Source organism: Ahaetulla prasina, chromosome 10 (assembly GCF_028640845.1).
Source record: "Ahaetulla prasina isolate Xishuangbanna chromosome 10, ASM2864084v1, whole genome shotgun sequence".
In the NCBI taxonomy this organism is placed as follows: domain Eukaryota; kingdom Metazoa; phylum Chordata; class Lepidosauria; order Squamata; family Colubridae; genus Ahaetulla; species Ahaetulla prasina.
This window is the reverse complement of record NC_080548.1, coordinates 6,918,917-6,940,942: the sequence shown is the minus strand read 5'-3', so window position 1 is coordinate 6,940,942 and position 22,026 is coordinate 6,918,917. Positions and strand designations below refer to the sequence as shown.

The 22,026-nt window shown below is 41.9% G+C and overlaps 1 protein-coding gene across 5 annotated transcripts in view; it reads right to left on the bottom strand.

Moving 5' to 3' along the window:
• COL16A1 (collagen type XVI alpha 1 chain) overlaps positions 1–22,026 on the bottom strand; it is a 272,606-nt gene that overhangs the window by 117,242 nt on the left and 133,338 nt on the right. For all 5 annotated transcript variants that reach the window (XM_058196500.1, XM_058196501.1, XM_058196503.1 and 2 more), the window contains exons 11-20: positions 20,907–20,933; positions 19,751–19,813; positions 16,760–16,801; positions 16,602–16,646; positions 10,098–10,133; positions 9,607–9,669; positions 8,508–8,552; positions 8,270–8,365; positions 1,866–1,904; positions 1,687–1,731 (exon numbers count right to left, since the gene is read on the bottom strand). In XM_058196500.1, coding sequence (XP_058052483.1) covers positions 1,687–1,731; positions 1,866–1,904; positions 8,270–8,365; positions 8,508–8,552; positions 9,607–9,669; positions 10,098–10,133; positions 16,602–16,646; positions 16,760–16,801; positions 19,751–19,813; positions 20,907–20,933 — 501 coding nt within the window. The remainder of the gene's footprint in view (positions 1–1,686; positions 1,732–1,865; positions 1,905–8,269; positions 8,366–8,507; positions 8,553–9,606; positions 9,670–10,097; positions 10,134–16,601; positions 16,647–16,759; positions 16,802–19,750; positions 19,814–20,906; positions 20,934–22,026) is intronic.

Below are 22,026 nucleotides of genomic sequence, written 5' to 3'. Positions count from 1 at the left end.
CATGAATGATTTGCGCATGTGCAGAAGTGCACGCGCTCTCCCGTTGTGAACTCGTAGCGGAGGTAAGTAGAACCCACCCCTGATCCAGAGTCACAAAGTATAAGGAGGACCAATATATTTTAGTGTCATATGAACTGGGATATAGAGTAGCCTTGGGAAAAAAATTCACTTCCATGGCATTAGAACACACATGAACCCAAAAGACATAAAAACAACATTTAACAAAAGCAACTGATGGGGAGAGGGTAGCAAACACTTCCAATTTTCCACAAGATCTGTTGTCTTAAACCCTAAACGAAAGGAATGAGAGCTGACAAGGATTCAAATCAAGGGTTTCTCAGATTGCAATGTTCACAATGGAATGTGAAGTTGTTTCCCAAGGATAAGCTGCTAGAGGGCCCATACTCAGAACACCAACAGGACACAACTGGCATTTATATGCCTTTCCTTTGTAGGAAAAATATGCCAGAAGTAAATATAGGGAGGGAAATTGCATACACTATGTAAATTTGCACATTCAATCCACACTGGAGACTTTGGGACCCACATTTTCCCAAAAGGGAAAGCAAATACAGATGAAATACTATTCCAGATGCAGAAAAAATGGTTAGCTGTTACCGAAACTGTTGTGGAAATTGTGTATATATTTATATATGTGTATAGTATTCTGGAAAAAAAGAAAAGAGAAAATAAAAGAAACGGGAGGGAGTGGGAAGGAAGGAAGGAAGGAAGGAAGAGAGAAAGAAAGAAAGAAAGAAAGAAAGAAAGAAAGAAAGGTAGAGGCAGAGGGGAGGCAGGGCGGGAGGGAGAAAGAAAGGATGGAAAAGAAAGTGAAAAAGGAAAAAGGGAGAAACAGAGAGAAAGAGAATGAAAGATCTCTCTCCTTTTTAAATCACAGCTGAATAAAAGCAACTCTCTCTCTAGTTTTTTCTTTTTCCCTTATTGTTTTATTTCTTTGTCTTTCTCCTAAGTAGCCATTCAAATGGAGACAGGCATCAAGCAAGGCTGCATATTCCACCACCACCCCATTCAATTTTTTATATTAATTCTAAACTTGCTGAGAGACATATCTTTGTTCTACTCTTTGTAGACAAAGCAGCATTACTTTCCAGAACATTGACTAGCCTTAAAGAACACTGAGAGCATTAGCCCAGTCCTGCATGAAAGATTAGATAGTACTCAATTATCAGAAAACCAAAATCACAGCATTTGCCAAAAGGCCCAAAAGCCACTCCTGGGGGGTGGGGATAGATGGCCACAAGATTGAGCAGGTCTCCTGTTTCAAATACCTGGGAATATTTCTTTATTCTGCCAACAGAATAGGGATTACATTGCTGAAAATGCATAGAGAAGATCATCTGCCATCATGAAATTTCCTTAAGACAGGAGGCCTTGCTTTTAACTAGTTCCCTACAGCTAGGAAACTCTTGATTCTGCTTGATGAAATGGATCTCAAGGCATGGAAGACCATGACCACAACAGGAGGGAAGCAGCCCTCCTGTTTAAGATAAACTCATTTAAGATAAACTCATCAGTGAATCATTCACTTTCGCAAGGATCTCTCTGTGGCCCCATGACTTGGCTAAGACAGCCCAATCAAGAGCTTGGAAGTCAAATGACAACTAGAACCTCCTTAGATGTTGTGGCTTTTGGTTCATTGATTTGTATGCTGAAGAAAGGACTTACTGGCTTCCCAGAAGATCCACTGTCCCCTGGAGATCCTGAACTCCCCTGGAAATAGAGAATAAGATTGATGACAATGAAATTTAGCCCAGTAGTAACACTGTTAAGATCAAAACACACGATGTTCATTTCAAGATTAGAACCACTGGAGGTCGCAAAGCTCTTAAAGGTTCATGACATACCTTTTCTCCTTTCAAACCTGGGGGGCCACCAGGATCACCCTGAAATGAAAACCAAACTGTTACAGTTGTCCAGAAATGAGCCATCAAAAGCACTATTAATGACAGGAAGCACAATCTGATAAAAAAGGCCAGACTTATGTCTTGTAGGTACAGTATTTTATCAGTATGATAACTTCTGGAATAGTGGCAAACCATTCAAAGTACATTGACTGAAGGAAGCAACCCTCTTCCTAGTAATAAAACAGCTGTCCCCAGCTGTTAGTATGTCTGTCCACCACAGGGAAATCATAACTCTATCAGAGGTAACTGAGACTGTAACAGAACTCAAAATAAATGCACCCCAGGCAAAAACATTGAACATGAGGTTCTATCTATCCATCAGCCAATACAATTCACACAGGAAAAGGCAATGAACTGATTCCACTTTTGAAACCTCCAGCCTAGTCCTTCTTCAACTTTATGTTAGGATGGAGTTTTATCAGAAGCATCCCTATCAGTTTCAGGATTAAGGGGCTGGAAGATTCCTTCTCCATTAGCTGAAGAGAGAGCACAAAAGCAAAGAATGTAAACAACCATCTGTCACCAACAGACAGTTGGAGGTTAGTGTTAAGAGAAAAGGAGGTCTCCCAAGAGGGCAGCACTGTAAGAGAATGGGAAAAGTCTAAGATCTGAAACTGAATGGATGTAGCTACTGGACAGCCACTCCGGCTCAGTCAGAAACAGTCATCTATTCATTATGGTTATCACTTCCAAGAAAATCTTCCTCCTCAGCAACACAGGCATCACCATCATCTTCAAGCCTCTAGCCAGGTTTGTCATTCTCTCTGCAGGAGCCCGAAAATGAATCTTGATATACCTTATACAGAAACTGAAAAATTTGACCAGAGCTAAAACAATATTTTGATATGATCGGAAAGACTTATTAGTGGAATCTTCTTGTTGGATTCAAAGTTCTTTGAATTTAATCTAGGCCTATATTTTCTCAATCGAAAACTGGTCTCCAGGAACATATATCTCCTTTGAAAGGATGAAATAGCAGTTTTGGGAAATGAGATATTTAGGCCAGAAGAATGATGAAGTGGAGAAGGGTTAAATGCCCTCACCTCCCTTACTGCAATTTATCTTTTACCTCAACCTCCATCCATTTTCTTGAATTGGAAAAATAAGCCCAGCAGTAAAAGTAGAACACCTCTTCATGGTGTTTCCATCAAGTCCTAAGTAATTTAAGTCTTCTCTGAATTACAGGTTTAATGTACTAGTAGGGAAAGTATCAGCAGGTGGCAGTATCTGGCTGGCCTAGTTTGTGTATAAAAGGTGAACAAGGTTGAACATGGTTAGTATTTACTGTAGATGGGATATCCTTATTTATTTATTTATTAGATTTTTATCCCACATCTATTACTTTATAAATAATTCAAGGCAGTGAACATTCCTAATTCTCCTTCCTCCTTCTCCTATGTTCCCCACAACAACAACAACTTATGAAGTGGGATGAGCTGAGAGAGTGGAACTGGCTCAAATTTACCCAGTAGACTTTCATGCCTAAAGTGAGTCAGAGTGACCTTGTGATTAGCCCAAAGTCATCCAGCTGGCTTTCATGCCTAAAATGGGACTAGAACTCAACTGTCAGCCTCCACTCCAATCTTCGTATACTTTGGAATGATTATACCAGTAGATAGAATGTAAAATGTTTATTTCTGTATTATAAAACTCTTTAGGAAATGAGATGTATCATACCACCGTACAGGGTAAGGGAAAGGAGCCTATTAAGAGTGTCGGCTGACATAACAGGGGGGAGGGATGATTAACGACTGAGTGTTATCAGCGCGCGTTTTTCTAACAGACACTGCATTCCTAAGATGACTGACATCTAGAGACCTGTGGAAGAAGATTACCACGAGGGGCTGAGAAGAAGCTGGCATTGGACCAAACCAGCCTGACCTCCTGGAGGAGGAGGGACAAATGGGGGGATATGATATGTTAACCATATTTTGTCTCAGTTCCAACTTAGCTTGGCTGCTATCATGACTGTAAAAAGTAAAAGTACTTGTCTTTGTTCCAAATGAAGTCAAGGTGTATTCTTTCCTGATTATAGTCGGAGGTAGCCTGACATTAAGTTGGAACTCCGCATCATGTCTACCAACCAGGATTGCAATCGCAATACCGGGGGGGAAGAAAACCCAAATGTGATAGAAGGCCTGCTGCCGGCTGAGCTGGGGGAGGCGTCCGGAGGTATTTCTTCTGTCAGTTTTAACCCTGAGCTGGAGATAATGCAGTTGGAAGAAGAGAGGAGGCAACCCGACTTCAAGGAACCTCCCTCTGGAGTAACTACAAGGAGAAAGGAGAAACTGCGCACTTTTTCCAAGTGGGCTGAGGAGCAGAAAGTCAGAGACAGCCTCCAATTGGAAGAAGCACTACGCCTATTTCGTGAAGTGAAAGTAAGGCAAGCTGCTCGCCAAAGGTATGAATCCCCTGTTCAGTCCTCCAAGGGGGGAGGAGAAGAGGAAGAATAAATTACAAAGAGGCCAGTTAGGGGTGAGTCCCAGGGCGGTGAGATTTCTGAAGAGCCGGGAACTCTCTCCCCAGAGGAAGCTGAATTGGCTGGGGGCTGGGCGCCACCTGCTGACCAAGCAAGGCCGCGCAGGGGAAGGAAAAAGCCAAAAATTCCCCCCATATCAGAGAAATTTGATGGAAATGCGAAGGAATTGGGACTGTTCCTGGCAAAAGTGAATGACCACATGATAGACTGGGGGGAAGATTATTGGTCACAGGCAGCACAAGTGAGAGCTGTGACCCACAATTTGACCGGAAGAGCAGCTGCGTGGTATGTGTCGTTATATACCAACCACTCCCCCTTACTGCAAAACTACGAGCATTTTATGACTGCACTGAGGAGGAGGTTTGAGGACCCCCTGGCAGAGCAAAAGGCCAAAGGTCGTATGAAAACCATCAGGCAAGGGAGGAGACCGGTGGCTGATTATAACCAGGAGTTCAGTGATTTAGTTCCCTTGATGAGAGGGTGGTCGGAGGTGACCCTTGTGGACATTTTCAAAGATGGTCTGAATGGAGATCTCTACGAACTGTGTCGAGCCCGAGCCTCTCCAACTACGCTGTATGGCTGGTACACCCTGGCAGCAGAGATGGAAATCGAACTAGTGAAGGACCGTGGCAGAAGACAGCGCACTGGAGGGCCATCCCTTGGCCGTTCTCCAGGAGGTACCTATAGGGACGCCCCTAGATTGGAGGGAGGAAGACCACGTTCGTCTGCGTGCTACAGATGTGGAAAAGAAGGCCACCGAGCAGCCGACTGTAGGGTTAAGTTGATACCAAGCGCGACCTCTGGTGGTGAAAAGGAACCAGTGAAACCAGCGGTTAAGGCGCGTAAACCGGCAAAAGTGGGGGAGGGCGTTGCCAAGAAGGGCACGCCCATCCAAGAGGATGGCGAAGCGTCGACCGATACTGACGACAGCAAAACCACATCAGAGTCCGATGAAGACCTTCTGGTGAGTTGGGCACGGGGCCCCTTGGACATTCCAGTCAACATACATGTACCCTCTTCGGGTAATAAGGGGGAACTGCTAGCACTACTCGATTCTGGATGCACTAGATGTATGGTCAGTCCCGAACTAGTAGAAAAAATGGAACTAAGATTGAGAACCCTAAGTAGGCCCATAGCGTTTGCCCAGTTGGATGGCTCTGTGGCAGGGGGAGGGCCCGCCCATTTCGTAACAGAACCCATAGAAATGATAATAGGAGACCACCGAAATTCTGAACTTCATAGTAGCCCCAGGAATGGACCAACCCCTGTTGCTAGGCCTGTCATGGTTGCGAAATGGAACCCCATATTAACTGGAGAACGGGAGTCCCACGTTTCCGTTCCAAAACATTAAAAGGGAAAAGGGGAACCCAAGAAGGATCTACTGTGGCCATGCACCAGGATACGTTGGGGCAATAATCGAACGGATAGACGGGAGGAGAGAATACCCAAGGAATACTGGGACTTGCGAGAAGTCTTTAGTGAGAAAGCATCAGACGATTTCCTCCCCATAGGCCTATTGACTGTGCCATAGACATCCTTCCGGGGTAAAGCTTCCAAAACCAAAAGCTTATCCCATGACCCAAAAGAATTGGGTGAGCTGCAAATTCATAGACAAAAACCTTGAGCGGGTTTTATCCAACCGGCTAGACCTCGCGTGGCTGCGCCAGTGATGTTCCGGGAAAAGAAAGATGGCTCCTTTCGTCTTATAGTTGACTATAGGAACCTAAACGCCGTGTGCGCCGAAAACATATACCCCATGCCACTCATGAAAGATATGTTAGCACATTTAGCGAAGGGAAAATTCTTCACCAAACTGGACCTGCGAGAAGCCTACTACAGAGTTCGTATAAAAGAGGGGGATGAATGGAAAACCGCTTTCAACTGTCCACTAGGATGTTTCCAGTTTCGAGTACTGCCCTTTGGACTGCAGGGGCGCCGCAGTTTTTATGCAACTAATAAATGAAATACTCCATCAGCATTTGTTCAAAGGAGTTCTTGTCTACCTTGACGACATACTTATCTATACAGAAACAATGGAAGAACATATTAAACTAGTAAGAGCTGTTCTCAAAAAGTTATTATCTGCAGAACTATATTGCAAGCTATCCAAATGTGATTTCCATCAAACCAAAATAGACTATTTAGGATATCGCATTTCAGCTGATGGGTTAGAAATGGATCCAGAAAAGTGAAAGCTGTCTTGAATGGGCCCCCACGCACACCCAAGCAACTCCAAAGTTTTTTAGGATTCGCAAACTTCTATCGTCAATTCATCCCCTCCTTTGCTCAAATTGCTTTACCAATCACCAACCTCTTAAAAACTAAAGGAGACACGAAACCCAAACCATCATTACCTCTCGAATGGACAATGGAATGTCAGGCAGCATTTGAAAAATTGAAACGACTCTTTGCCGCCGAACCTATTTTAAAGCACCCTGACATGGATGTTCCTTTTGTAATACAAGCTGATGCAAGTGATGTAGCAGTCGGAGCCGTTTTGCTCCAAAACAATACTGATGGTAAACTACAACCTTGTGCTTTCACTTCGCGAAAATTGACTGAAACTGAAAGACGTTCGGCTATTTGGGAAAAGGAAGCATTTGCAGTTCATTGGGCTCTACGGACATGGAGACAATTCTTAGAGGGTTCAAATCATCCTTTTGAAGTTTGGACTGATCACAAAAATCTAGAAGCTCTAAAGACTCCTAGAAAACTTTCACCTAAACAAGCTCGCTGGTCTCAATATTTTAACCGTTTTAATTTTACTTTACATTACATTCCTGGGGGAAAAAACTTCTTAGCGGATGCTCTCTCACGTTTGCCCCAATACAATTGCACTCGTTCCGAGGTGGTTCGACCAATACTTCCCGTGCAACAGTTGGCAGCCCCAGCAATAACTAGAAGCCACTCCAAGGCTGACCCCTCGCTCCCAGATGAACTGACCAAGTCGTTTAAAGAAGCTTTAAACACCGATGACTGGTACTTAACGCATTCCCACGAATGCACACTCCGTGATGGACTAGCTTGGATTGGAACAAAACTATATGTTCCTCTATCACTCAGAGAAACCATCCTACAACGATGCCATGATGCTAAAATGGCAGGACATTTTGGATTTGTAAAAACTTTGCATCTTCTTAAAAGACAATTTTGGTGGCCAAGTCTTAAAAAAGACGTTCAAGCATATGTAGCAAGTTGTCCTATTTGCGCATCATCCAAAAGGCCTCCGGGAAAACCTCCTGGACTGCTTCAAATCTCATCGTTTCTGGCCCAGCACTTTAACCGCTACACCAGGTTGGTTTATGGCAGTGATGGCAAATCTTTTTGGCATCACATGTGTACACTGGAGTGCCAGAAACTCGAAGACCAGCTGGATGGCACACACATGCCTGTTTTTTGGCCATTTCTGGGCAGTTTCCAGGCCATTTTCAGGCTGTTTTGGGGCCATTTCCAGGCCATTTTTTGCGCCATTTTCTGGGCGTCTTTGTCTTGAAAAATGGCCCGAAAAACAGCCTGTTTTTTGGCCCATTTTCTGGTGCTCTGGTGCCCAGAAAGACCAGCTGGTTGGCATACTTGGGCACACCGGAAACCAGAAAAGCAGCTGGTGATGGCATGCGTGCCCACAGAGAAGGCTCTACATGCCACCTCTGGCACGCATGCCATAGGTTTGCCATCATGGGTTTATGGGAATATCAGGACTGTAACACTAGACTGTGATGTGGAAAGTGAAGAAGGCAATGACAAGTTACTGTTCCCAAGAAAAGTACATAGATATGTCTATGAGACCATCAGAGATCAAACTTAATTTGAAGGAGACTCCACTTTTAAAGATGATTTATTTTCTAAGAAGAGTAGTAATCCTTACTGGTTTCCCTGGAAGGCCAATTCCAGATGGGCCTGGCAACCCTGGAGGTCCTGGTTCTCCAGCAAGCCCTTCAGGGCCAACAAAACCTGGATCGCCCTAAGGTGAAAACACAGCCATTAGTCATGTTTATCTATCAGAAAAATGCCCCCCCACAAATCCCATCTCGGTCTTCAACTAGCACAATACATAACAGTGTGATGGGTAGCATATACATTTTATGGAATAAATTAATAAATACCTTTTGGCCTTTGGGCCCTACCAAACACAGCTCTCCAGGTCGGCCCTAGAAAACAGTAAAAAACAGACTTTGTTAGAACAGGAGCTTCCCTTACACCTCATGCAATTCACAATCAGCTTCCTCAGAGATGGACTCTGAAACTAAAGTAATAGATGGAAACTAATCAAGGAGAGAAGCAACCTAGAACTAAGGAGAAACTTCCTGACAGTGAGAACAATTAATCAGTGGAACAACTTGCCTCCAGAAGTGGTGAATGCTCCAACACTGGAAGTTTTTAAGGAGAGATTGGACAACCATTTGTCTGAAATGGTATAGGGTCTCCTCTTGAGCAAGTGGTTGGACTAGAAGACTTCTAAGGTCCCTTCCAACGCTTATATTTTTACTGTTACTCTATAGGCTGAGGATAAGAAGATATTTTCTTAAGCCTGAATATACTCAACTCTCCCTTTATTTGTCCCAAAGGTACTTTTTCAAGAGCAGCTGGACTTTCTGGTGTTTTTTTTTTAAAGATGTTTTGCTTCTCATCCAAGAAGCTTCTTCAGCTCTGAAGAAGTTTCTTGGATGAGAAGTGAAATGTCTTCAAAGAAAAAATGAAGTCCAGTTGCATCTTAAAAATGCACCTTTAGGATAAGCATGACCTGGATGACTGAGAATCTCCATAGACATCTCCCTTTAGTTAGGAAAAGAGTAGGGAGCAAGACAGAGATTGTTATTGGCCAGGAATTATTAAGCCTTTGGATTGGCTGAACCTGGATTGGCACACATTTCTTACCTCTTAATGGAATATAGTTCAGCTTGACCACTGTTCTCAAGTCATGCAATGGTTTGACCTCTAATGCAACTACCTTGATGAATTTCTATCTGTTTGGCAAGATAGCCAAACAGCTATTAAATATAAATATTGAAAATTTAAAAAAAAACCCTGTCTCTACCCCATTCCTCAAAGATAAAAGAGGTGAATTCCTGATCCTAGTAAAAATGATGTCTGGATATTGATGTAATCTCTGGGCATCATTTGAGCATCATCTAATGCAGGGAACAAGGGGAAAGCAGCAGCAGACACGACACCAAAGAGAAAGATGCCTGTTGTGCAACTTACATCTCGCCCAGGGGTGCCTGGTTTCCCCTGAAGTCCAAAGTCACCTTTCTCACCCTTCTGCCCCTGCAGAAATTGACCAATTTAGTAGAATTTAGTTGGCAATTCAGTGTATTTCAGTCACAATTTAAGTTTTCTCATCCTATAATTTCATCACTGATCCTAGTTCATTGATCTGCTATTTTCCCAATTGGTGTTAGGGCTTCTTAACTGAACAGTGAACTACTATTCTTAATCACAGCATACTTCCATAATCACGTATTAAGGAAATAATAATTTCTTAGCTTGAAATATGAGGGAAACAATTAGGTGGATCCACCTTCCCATGAACTTGCTACTTCATTCTCCAAAGCTAGGATTTGTCAATTCAATCCAATCAATTTAGCAAGTCTATCTTCATTCAGTTTTGAATCATGTCAAATCAGATTCTGAATACTGGCTCAATTGCATCTTCTTCTAATTCAATCCCTGAACTGAATCTCCACAAAACTTACTTTCTGCCCGTGAGCTCCAATCAATCCTTGAAGCCCCTGGAAACAAAAAAGTATTCATTAATTAGCAATATAGAAATTTATAGTCTAAACCAGTGTTTCTCATCCTTGGCAGCATTAAGCTGTGTGGACCTCACTTCATAGAATTTCCCAGGCAACATGCTGGTTTAAACTATACTAAAACTTAAGAACCAGTTATCACAAACAATTAATTTTACATCCCTAAAACAGCCACTATCCAGAAGTGTTGGCTTGCAATCTGGGATTCAAAATCCATCACAATTAAAGGACACCAAATTGGAAAAGAATGCTGGTTTGGGGATTTACAAATGTAAATATATATATATCCAATGTATTCATGTGTTCAGAGATGCTATGGGATGAAATATGTAGAGTTTTCAGAAACTAAATTACACCCATTAAAAGGGCATGATAGTAGGTGTTAAGCTTTGAGAGCTGGCCAACAGTCAACATTATATTCCTGATAAATGCTTTTCTACTTGATAGACCTGCATACATTTTCTCTTCTTAGTGGACTGGGAGTTGAACTATCGATGACTGGGACATTGGATTGTATATCATCTCTATAGTTCTATTTCAGTCTTAACCACTTCATCCAATGCATGAAGTTTAAGGAGGCTTCTGAAGGAAATGGAGACAACATGTCAAGCTCCAAAAACCAAGAAACTCACTGAGTTTCTTCTAAGGAGTTTCCTTTATTGTTCCTCACCCATAGACAGAAATCTTGCCAATGTAAAGCAAGCTACTTGCATCATTAAAGATAGACTCTGAGAACTTCTAAGGAAGAGCTGTCTTGACCCTCTTCCTCCCAACCAAGACATCTAAATGTCACAGTCTTTTGCTCCTCTAGAATTCACTCCCTCCCTCCTGGGAATCCAGACTACATTCCACCATACTATGGCAGTGAAGCAAAGCTAGCTACAAAGCTGCCCTCTTGTATTAAAATGATGGATTCTACTTACTTGCCATTAAGTAAGAAGTTATGAGAGTGGAACCATATCTCAGAAAGAGGAAAGGCCAAGCCAAGACATAGGAAAAGATATGGAGAGGCCTGGCAATTTCTAGAATTGGAAAGGATTATTTAGATCAGAGTTTTTTCAACCTTTGCAATTTTAAGATGTGTAAACTTCAGCTTCTAGAATTCCCCATTCAGCTTGCTGGTTGGGGAACTCTGGGAGTTGAAGTCCACAATCTTAAAATGGCTGCGGTTAAAAAACCTTGATTTAAATCATCAGATCCAAGTTTTTGGCTATAACAAGAATTTCAGTGAAATCATTTCTGGCAGATTAGAATGCATCAAATACAAGATAAAATATATGAATGTATAAATTTTAAAAAGTAAAAAAAATGTAAAGTTGAAAGACAGGCCTGAAAAAGTTAACAGTACCAAAAGCACCGAACAATTTCTGTAATCCATAGGCATTGATGAACATTTTGCAACCTTCTTAGAGGTATTTGAAAATTGGTTGCAAAATATCTCCTGTATAGAGCAGGGATCCCCAACCTGTGGACTGTGACCCACTGATGGGCCATGAGGAGTTTACAGCATGCATGCACGTCCTCACTTGTGTGGGCGGCAGACAAGTGCACGTGCTCCTTGCCTGCATGAGGAGCAGGCGTGTGTGCATGCCACTCACATGGCACTCACACAGAAGGAGTTGTGTATGAGCATGTGCTTGCCAGCTGCTGGTGCAAGCCATTCCCCCCCCTCCCCAGAAACGTTGGGGAACTCTGGCATTGAACATGTAGAATGTTACTATCTGAGGGATATCCAAGAGGAATAAAAAAAATTACATTATGTTGGATGTCTTGATCCTATATTCTTTGCTTAAATTCAGTCAGGGTTTTATCAAGGCCATAATGGATATTACTGAGTCCAAAGAGTCATAATATTAATTATAATTAATTTGCTGGGTAACTGATGCCAAGTACTTCCTGGCTAGAATGATAAAGAACAAATCATAGTCTTCTTTGATATCATTCCAACTCATAGAATCGTCTATTGTAATGTCCTTCCTGTTAAAGACTACTTCAGCTTCAATTACAACAATACAAGAGCAAACAATAGATTTAAACTTAATATTAACCGCTTCAATCTTGATTGCAGAAAATATGACTTCTGTAACAGAGTTGTTAATGCTTGGAACACACTACCTGACTCTGTGGTCTCTTCTCAAAATCCCCAAAGCTTTAACCAAAAACTGTCTACTATTGACCTCACCCCATTCCTAAGAGGTCTGTAAGGGGCGTGCATAAGAGCACAAACGTGCCTACCGTTCCTGTCCAATTGTTTCCTTTCATTATATCCAATTAATATAGTTATTGCATACTTATGCTTATATATATATATATGCTTATATGTTATATAGTTACTTTCATGCTTATGCTTATATATACTGTTGTGACAAAATAAATAAATAAAAATACATATAGAGGAAAGAGAGGATGGCCTTGAGGGTCAGAAGTAACAATTACTATCAAGACAGCAATCATATAAAAAAATAACAAGTTTTGGGAAGGAATGCAATCTTGAGTAAATATCTCACAGAAGAACCTCCCTAGTTCACACAAAGATAATGGGAGAGAGGAGGAAATTCATACTTGCAAGATTGTGTTACTTTAGCTTTACAATAGAAGATACATGACATTAGATTCCTACATGATTAGATTTCTAGTCTGATCTACCTGGAAGATCTGACCCTACATCATTTTTCTTTCAAAGATAAACATTTAGTTCCCACAACTTTGGCTTGATTTCCAATTCCCTGATCATCCATATTATCCTTCTAGTTTCTCAGGAATTTTGTTAAAGTGGTAAGTCTCATACCCCAGGTAGAGTCTGGCTACTCAATCATCTAAATTAAACTGTTACTTCCAGTGGTTTGGTGCAGGGCCTCTAAGAAATGAGGAGAAGATGGCCAGAGCAGAAGGAAAGGAAAAGTCAACTAAATAATAGTGGTTTGTAACAACCAACCCAAATCTTTGTTTTCTTACATTTCTACGTTGGTCTTTGTGCACATAAAACAGGAGGCATTTGGCCAGTCCCAGAGAAGAGCTGCAATGCCTTCATAGGCCTGGCTCTAGAATAGTGAAACTAAATATTTATCATTCACAATATAAACTTTGGCTGTGTGCAATGGGCTGTCTCCTTAGCCTTAGGGAGGAGGGGGGAAACCTCAGCATCTCTGCAAAACAACACAGAAGAGATGGTGAAGTGTTAAGCAGATGGGCACAAGGCTCTGTCCTGAAGGTCACAGGAAGTTCACTGGCTGACTTAACTGTTGAGATTGAGGCTGCCCTACTGAAGCCAGGTTGAAGCAAGAGGGCTAAAGGGCCCCTGGATTCAGATGCAAAAAAACCTGTCAAGTAAAGTTTTTTTCTAAAAATGCAAAGAATCCTAGAGTTGAAGGGAACTGAGAGGTCATCAAATCCAACCCCCTGCATATTGCAGAATCTAGAGAGTCTGACAGATAACCATCCAGCATTTGTTATGTAATAGGCAGAAGAAATGACTTTGGGGGATAAGAGGAAGAGCAATAACCAAGACAGTGATCAGATAAAAAAAAAATTGAATTCAGAGCAGAACTTTAACCTGGGACAGTGCCCTGGATAAGACCTTCCCTAGTTCTCACAAAACTAAAGGGAGGGAGTGGAAAGTACATTCACACTTACAAAATTCTGCTACTATATAATAAAAACAGTATTGGCCTGCATGACTTTGGTTTCCTAGTCTGGTCTTCCTTGAAGTGTTTACAGTTTGAAGACTTCCAGTAAGGAAAAGAAAGCTTTCTACATCACACAGTAGCCTGTTCTATTGGCTGATAGCTGAAACTGTAAAAAATATTCTTCTGAACCATCTATCTTGTTGTTTGATGGTTCTGGTCTTGGTCCAGATCCTACCCTTCGGGGGCATAAAGAAACTTCCTCTTTGCTGAGATGGTAGTATGGCAATGTTGAGTTCTCCACCACTTTTCTAGATCAAAGTTGTATCAGTTTATAGGACAACAGACAGTAGACTGAGGTACCTGCGGTAGCTGAAAGAGAAGGTCACCAAAATCAAGATGACAAGCTGCAATTTTGCAATTGAAGTCTTACTCCTTTTTAATGTGTCCACATAAAAAAATCAATTGGGCCTTTGATTGTGTGGGTGCACCTGACACTTTGGCTTTGCACATGCACTCACACCCCTGATGTGATTAATTCTTCTTTTCACAACTTTGATGTGACTCATTCAATCCTGGCCTTGTCACTCTATTCTTAAACAACTGAAATCACAGTAGATCCTTGTGGTTGTGTCATTTGAAATTGCATTTATCCTGGCCATGGCTGATTTTTTGACATAACCTTATTATATTGCTATATTGTATATACTTGCCTACACTTGCATAGAAACACATATCAAGTAAAGATGCTACAAAAGAGTTTGTCCCTTAAAATGATGGCAACTTTAATTTGCTTTGAACTGGAGTTGACTCCTGCTAATTTTATGGACTCGTTCAGTTGGCATTTTTAGAAATAAGGCATAGGCAGTGTCATTATCTTCTTTCACAATGTCTTTCCGACTTCAGGTCCGGTCTCTAATGGTGGCTTTTACTGTGGTCTCTCAACCTAGTTCAACCTAGCTCAGTCCTGTTTTATTTTCTTCATTAATCCAAGTTTGGTATAGTGATGTGTGGACATGACCTTGGGAGATGGGAGAAAGAGCCACAGTTTAGACAATAAGTGTGATAAAGGATGAAGTCTCAGAAGGGACTCTCCCTAGTTATGCGGAGAATAAAAGTAAGGTAGGGGAGATGTACATTCAGATTTGCAAGACTCTGTAATGTAATATTACAATAAGGATAGTATTCATGGTTGGTGCTTTCTGTCTAGGTTATCTCAATGGTCTGATAGTTGGCTCTCTGGTATAGAGCAAACTATAAATATTGTTAATAATGTTGTTTTGGTCTTCAGCAGATTGGACCACTGGGGACAGATCAAAGGGTCTCCCTTTAGGATGACCCTATGTTCAACAGCACTGGACAAAATTGTTTCTCCTTTCTTCAGTCATGATCTCTGTTATTCTTCTTAAAGAATACTTTTTAGTTAAATAAAGTGCATCTAGACAAACAGGCTCCAGAGATCTTGCCCAAGAAGGCAAGTGTCGTGTCCCACTCCTCCGCTGACGGCCGGGTCAGGGAAATCCGAATCAGGCTTGCCTCTGCAGCTCTGCCCAAAGTCCTAGCAAAGTCCTCAGAGCAGGCAGGAGACCAGAAAGTGACTTCAGCAAGATAAGTTCGACTTTGCCTGACTCAGAGACTGCCAGAAAGCAGATCCTTTATATAGGCCATGGGGTGTGGCTCCATGACTCAGCACTCATTAAGGCCTGCCCCTCCCTTCCTTCTGTTGCCTCCGCCTATCCAGTCTTCTGATGCGAGGGTCACTCCAATCAGCAGCTGTTGGAAATAAGCTTTCCTCAGGCTCACATGCTGTGGAGGAGGGGGAGGGGTCTAGCTGCTCCGTTTGCCTGGGCATGGAGCCAGGGCTGGGGCCGGGGGGGTGCTCCCTCCTCTGCAGCCTGCTTGGGCATGGAGCCAGGGCTGGGGCTGGGAGATGCCCCCTCCTCAGCCTGTCTGGGCATGGAGCCAGGGCTGTGGCCAGGAGGACATTCTTCAGCGTTCGGAAGCAGATAAGCAGACCCCGGCTGCGGTGAGAGCGGGCAAGACACAACAGCAAGTGTGTGTGAGAGAGGAAAGAAAGAACACACAAAAAGTTCACACAAATTTCATGAAGTCAGTTACAAATCTGGGTGTTTATTCATTTTACAAGCTACCTTATTAACTTCGGTTTCTTTTGAGTGTGCATGTGTGTGTGTGTGTGTGAGAGAGAGACTCTTACTATGTTGTATGAAAACAGTCTTTTTGGATAGTATAGCTTATGGTCCAAGGTAGCTGGCTGCAAACCCAGACTGTTCAGTGATTACATGATAGGCATATTGTGTGAACACAGCCATGGATGCTGTTAGGTTAAGTGGAAAGAAACAGGACACCGAAAAGACACAAAGAAACTAGGAGAAAGAAGCCAGAGAAGGCAACTTTGCCAATCTGAAGGCTTCTTCTCCTGAGCCAGGGCTACATTTGGACTGAAACCATCCATTTTTACTTTCCAGGAACTTTACGTTATACACAACTGATGTTCTGCAGCCCATTTTTCAGAGCTGCTGATCTTTGCAGGTATGTCTGGGCCAAAATCACCCAAAAAATGTTTGGGTTTTTTCCCCCTCATATTTTCCTCCTGTTTGCTTTACAAGCAGAGCATGCTTCAAAAATAAATCATAATATCTTAAGCTAATATTGACCAAATCCTTCCTGAGTCAAATCTGTTGGAATGCAGGGAGGGATTTGCATGAAGATCCTGTTCAAGACAAAGAGAAAGAACTGGGAGAGGCTTGAATAAAACATATTTTGTTTTGTTTTCCCTATGTTTTGATAAAGGCATGCCACCTACCTTTCCTCCTGGGTCTCCCTTCTCCCCTTTTGGGCCTTCAGCACACTTCAAAAACAAACAAAGAAGGGTTAGGATGGCAACATAGGATACAGAAGGAAAAGAGGAAAAGCACAAGAGGCCAAGTTCTTAAGAGTCTCCTTAGAGATGAGGGACCTCACCTGCAATGGAGCCTCAGGTGAGATCCGGACACAGTCAGCACCCTGAAGGGAGATCAGAAGATAAAGCAATCAGAGGACAGATGTCAAGCCATTTAAATCACAGGTCAATCCAGAAAGAAAGATTCATTGATAAATTAAAGAATTTTGCATATTAACTTCTTGACCATAAGTCTATTAAAGGACTTATGGTCAAGAAGTTAAGACGTTAATATACAAAACCTTAGGAACAAAATAAACTTAAAGCCCAGTGCTCATTTATTAATGGAAGAGAATGTTTGTAGCTCAGGAATTAATTGTGGGGTCCTTTATGGTCTATGAGCTTGGTTGTTTTCTCTCAGACATATCACTACCTGATTCGGTAATATCATCAATGCTAGAAGGGAGTGTGGTTTGTTCTCATTTTATATACAAGTGGTGTGCTCTTTCAGTTTTGGTGACAGTAGTTCCTGGATTAGGCTGTTTTTTGGTGTTACCTCAGGAAACAAAAAGACCAAAGCACCTCCTCATTAGCAATCAACACCCAGATGAGCAGAGATTAGCACTAAATTTTTATTATATTTACTTATTTATTACATTTTTTTTGCTGCCAATCTTGCCACAAATCCCACAATCAAGAAGTAAACCAGTGGAGGGATTCAAGTAATTTAACAACCGGTTCTCTGCCCTAATGATTTCTTCCAACAACCAGCTTGCCAAACTGCTCAGAAAGTTAACAACCGGTTCTCCCGAAGTGGTGCGAACTGGCTGAATCCCACCACTGAAGTAAACAATACATCAGTCAAGGAACTACCAACTCAGACAAATAAGCTAATGCATCTAGCCCTGAGGAAGTTACCTAGTTGGATAAACGAAACATCTGCAAGAAAACAACCAAGCTCAGAGAGCACTGAGGAGCCCACAGCTCATTTATTAATTGTACGAAATGTGCTGGCTACCAATTTGCTTCCAGGTCCAGTTCAAGGTGTTGCTCCTTACCATTAAGGCCCTTTATGACATGCATCTGGGATATTTGCAGAGCCACCTCAACCCAATGGGATTAGCCCACTTGATTTGCACCAACAGAAGAGGCTTACTGCAGACCCTGTCTGCTAAGGAATTTCAGTTGCTGGGACAAGGAGAAACCTTTTTTCCCCACTGTGGTCCCGATCCTGTGGAACAGTCTACTGCTGGAGGTGAGATCTGCTTCCAGCCTCTTGGCCTTTGGGAAGGGCTTCAAAACCTAGTTTGCTGTATGTGGTTGGTGGGATAAGAAGCGCTTGCTCCATGCCATCTGCCCTCCTTTATTTTAGTTTTGATTTTTTAATGTTTATATTTGTATCATTTGTAAGCCACCAGAGTTGCTGTATCAATGAGGTGGATTGTGTGTGTGTGTGTGTGTGTGTGTGTGTGTGTGTGTGTGTGTGCGTGTGTATGTAGGTCTTTGGTTATTCGGGTTTTCTTCCATGTGAAGTTGGAAGTGTCTTGGTGATGGTCTCACTCAACATCTTCAGGCTGGTGCTTATCGCTTCATGCTTCTGCGGGCAAAGCGTGGTCGGAGCTGCCGTCTCTCTATAAATACTGGGGAGGGAGGTGGGGAGTGCTGGCTTTGTTGCTATAAGCAGGTTGGTTGGCTGTGTTGTTACATTTAGATGCTTTGCCCGCACAAGCACGAAGCTGTAAGCACCAGCCTGAAGATGACGAGTGAGACCTCGTCAAAACGTCACCAAGATACTCTCAACCTTACATGGGAAAAGACCCGAATATGCCAAGTCCTACATATGTATATGTATGTGTGTGTGTGTGTGTGTGTGTGTGTGTGTGTGTGTGTGTGTAACTGCAGTTAAAAGGAAGAAACAGCTGCGATCACACATTGCTCCCAGAAGCACGAAGCTGAAGCCTGAAGATGACGAATGAGACTTCATCGAAACGTCGCCAAGACACTTCCAATTTTATATATACACGCAGGTTTTGGTATGTTCGGGTCTTTTCCCGTGTAAGATTGGAAGTATTTAGGCAACGTTTCGATGAGATCTCACTCATCATCTTCAGGCTTTGGCTTTGTTCTTATGTGAGCAAAGTGTGGATTTTAACTGCTGTTTCTCTATAAATACTGGTGGGTGTGTGTGTTTTTTTGAATTGCAGGCCTAGCTGTTGCAAGCTGATTGGTTGGCTGTGTTGCTAATTAGTTAATGGGGTTGATGTCTGTGTGGGGAGTAGCATTTTGGGCTCTGGTCTGGTTCTGAGTTCGAGGTCCTGTCGTGTGTTGGTGTTAATTTTTGTAGCTGGAATTCGTTTCTTGACTAGTGCTAGTTTCCAGATGTTTGGTAAGCGGGAGGTATCGTCACGTTTCTTCATGTTATGGGGGTGTTTCTCAAAGTGTCACATAAGAACAAAGCCAAAAACTCCAGATGATGAGATCTCATCGAAACGTTGCCTAAATACTTTCAATCTTACATGGGAAAAGACCCGAACATACCAAACCTGCATACATATACCCATGAAAACCTCAGAAAACATATATATGTATATACAAACACACACACACACACACACACACACACATATACATATACATATACATATACATACATACATACATACATACATACATACATATATATATATATATATATATATATATATATATATATATATATATATATATGAATTCATTAAAATGGGGACACTGAGAGATGTTTGAACCTCTTTTTCTAAAAATACGATACTCAAAGGTCAGCCATCTTTCTTCCAGACAAGACTGATCCTGAAATATTCCTCTGCTCGTCATGAATTAAATTTTGGAGATGCTTTCATTTCTTTCCCAGCCCTGAGCTCTTTCTTGCAGTAGTTAAATGTTCCAAGTCAGCATCCCTCTTTGAGAAAAGCAGGTGGTTCAGAAATGTGGAAAAGAAATAAATGAAAAATCTGCTTTGATCCCCAGATCCTACTTTTGCACATCGCAGCCTGAAAATGGACAGGTATCCCGTGAAGCTTAAGAAAGGGCCTACTTACATGATCACCTTTCTGTCCTTTGGATCCATAGATTCCTGGAGATCCCCGTTCGCCTTTCCCACCCTGCAGGGAAGAGAGGCAAAGCTTAATAAAATGACAGTCAGAAGAACAGGTTCAGGACAGCTCTCGGTAGAATTCCCTTTTGAAGCTGTCCAAAATAAACGTTCCCTCAAACTGGGTCTCAGCAATGAGCAGTGGCAATTCCATCATCTCTGCATGTATTTGGTCAATTGTCTTAATATGTCCTGGTGGTCACATGGTCACACTTCCTTTTTCATCTGTCCATGTTACCTGAATATGGAAGTGGGATTGGGCATAAGGAAGAAAAGGAGAATATATGGCAGATATGGTGGAGAAGGAAGGAGATACAATGGAGGGAGGAAACACTCATTCAATGCAGAGAAAGTGAGAGTCTTTCTCTACTCATGCTGGTGTGAGTTGCTGCCCTGAAGATTGACTGCACACTTAGCAGATGTTTTAACAATGGCAGCAACAATGTTTATGTGTACATCAAATAGCATTAGTGACTAGGACACACAATCTACCCCCTCTTGAAATTACTGTAAATACACAAAATTAAAGTATCATTAAATTATGTATGGCTGCCTGTAAGATCTGCAAGATTAGCAATAATGGTGATACAATGGGTTTATTAAAGCCAGAGAAAGCATTTTAATCTATTTAAACTCTTGGGAAACATTATTGATTTTGGAACCAATCTGCAAAGATTCTGGAACTGTTTGATGTAGTGGAAGTTATATGTTTTGCAAAAAAAAAATCTAATCAGAGAGAATAAGAAAAGAAAATGGAAAATAGCAATAGCAAAAGCACTTCAACCTGTATACCGCCGCATAGTGCTTTATAGCTCTCTCTAAGCAGTTTACAGAGTCAGAATATTGCTCCCAACAATCTGGGTCCTCGGTTTACTGACCTCAGAAGGACAGAAGGCTGAGTCAACCTTGAGCTGGTTAGGATCGAGCTGCTGCAGTCAGCAGAATTAGCCTGCAATGCTGCATTCTAACCACTATGCCACCATGCGTAATAGTAATTTTTGGGGGTGATGGTCAGGTTTTTGCATGGGACAGAAAAAGAAACTAGAACGGTGGGATTCAGGTGCCTCAAGCAGCTGAGATGATCGAGAAAAGGAGAGACATACCTTCAAACCAGGAGGACCCAGGGTAGCCTGTGGAGGAAAAAAAGCAATATGAATGCATCTGATGGAGACACCCAGGAGCAAACCAACTGGTAGAGTGGGAGAAACTAGCATTTACAACAGATAAAATATGAGATTTGTAAAGGGCCACATAACTTAGCAAAGAACCTCAAACCCAAAAGTTGCCTTTAAAAAGATGGCGAGGACCTCCTTCTTGTTTCCTCCAAGGAAGAAAAGCAGAGGTAACAGCAATAGCAGTAGCACTTCTATATCACTTCACCATGTTTTACAGCCCTCTCTAAGTGGTTTACAGAGTCAGCATATTTTCCCCAACAATCTGGGTCCTCATTTTACTGACCTCAGAAGGATGAAAGGCTGAGTCAAGCTAGGTAAACTACAAAATGAAAGTGCAAGTCCATTAAGGAGAAGGAGATAGGAATATGGTTGGTTCATCTCAGGGTTCCCCAAAATGGTCAATATTGCCACCCAAAAGTCCATGAGATTCAAAGGGGTCAATAAATGTCTGGGGGTCAAAAGGAGGCTGGAGGTCAATAGGAATAGATTGAATCTGGAAGAGTGAGGTGACATGGGATTAAACAATCACCCTTATCATCAGCCCTTTTGACACTCATCAGCTTCATCTTTCCTATGAATGATATCAACTGTTTAGTAAAAGAGATATGTTAAATCTTATATTTTTCACATTTTAAATATTACCTATTCTTGTGAAATCATTATTAGTATCTATTATCTGTTGTTATTTATGGTGTGATTAAAATAGTATTTATCAAATTATTTTCATATAATATATGTTTAGGGGATCAATGAACACTCTGAAACTTCATGGAAGGGATCAATGAGCTGAAGAGTTTGGAACACCTTATTTATCCCTATCAAAGATGGTTGGGCAAAGGAGCCACTTCCCCGAAGGGATTCTCAGAATTTTAAGAGAGAAAAGGGAATTGCATGCTTTCTGGAGATCCTGGCAACTGAGCGAGAGAGAGAGACCTGGGGGTAAATTCTACATGCTGGGTTTCAGGGGTGACATGACCACCCCTGTGACTCAAAGACCACAAATCTTTGAGAGGGAAGGGTGACAAGCAGGGAAGACAGCAGATATGCA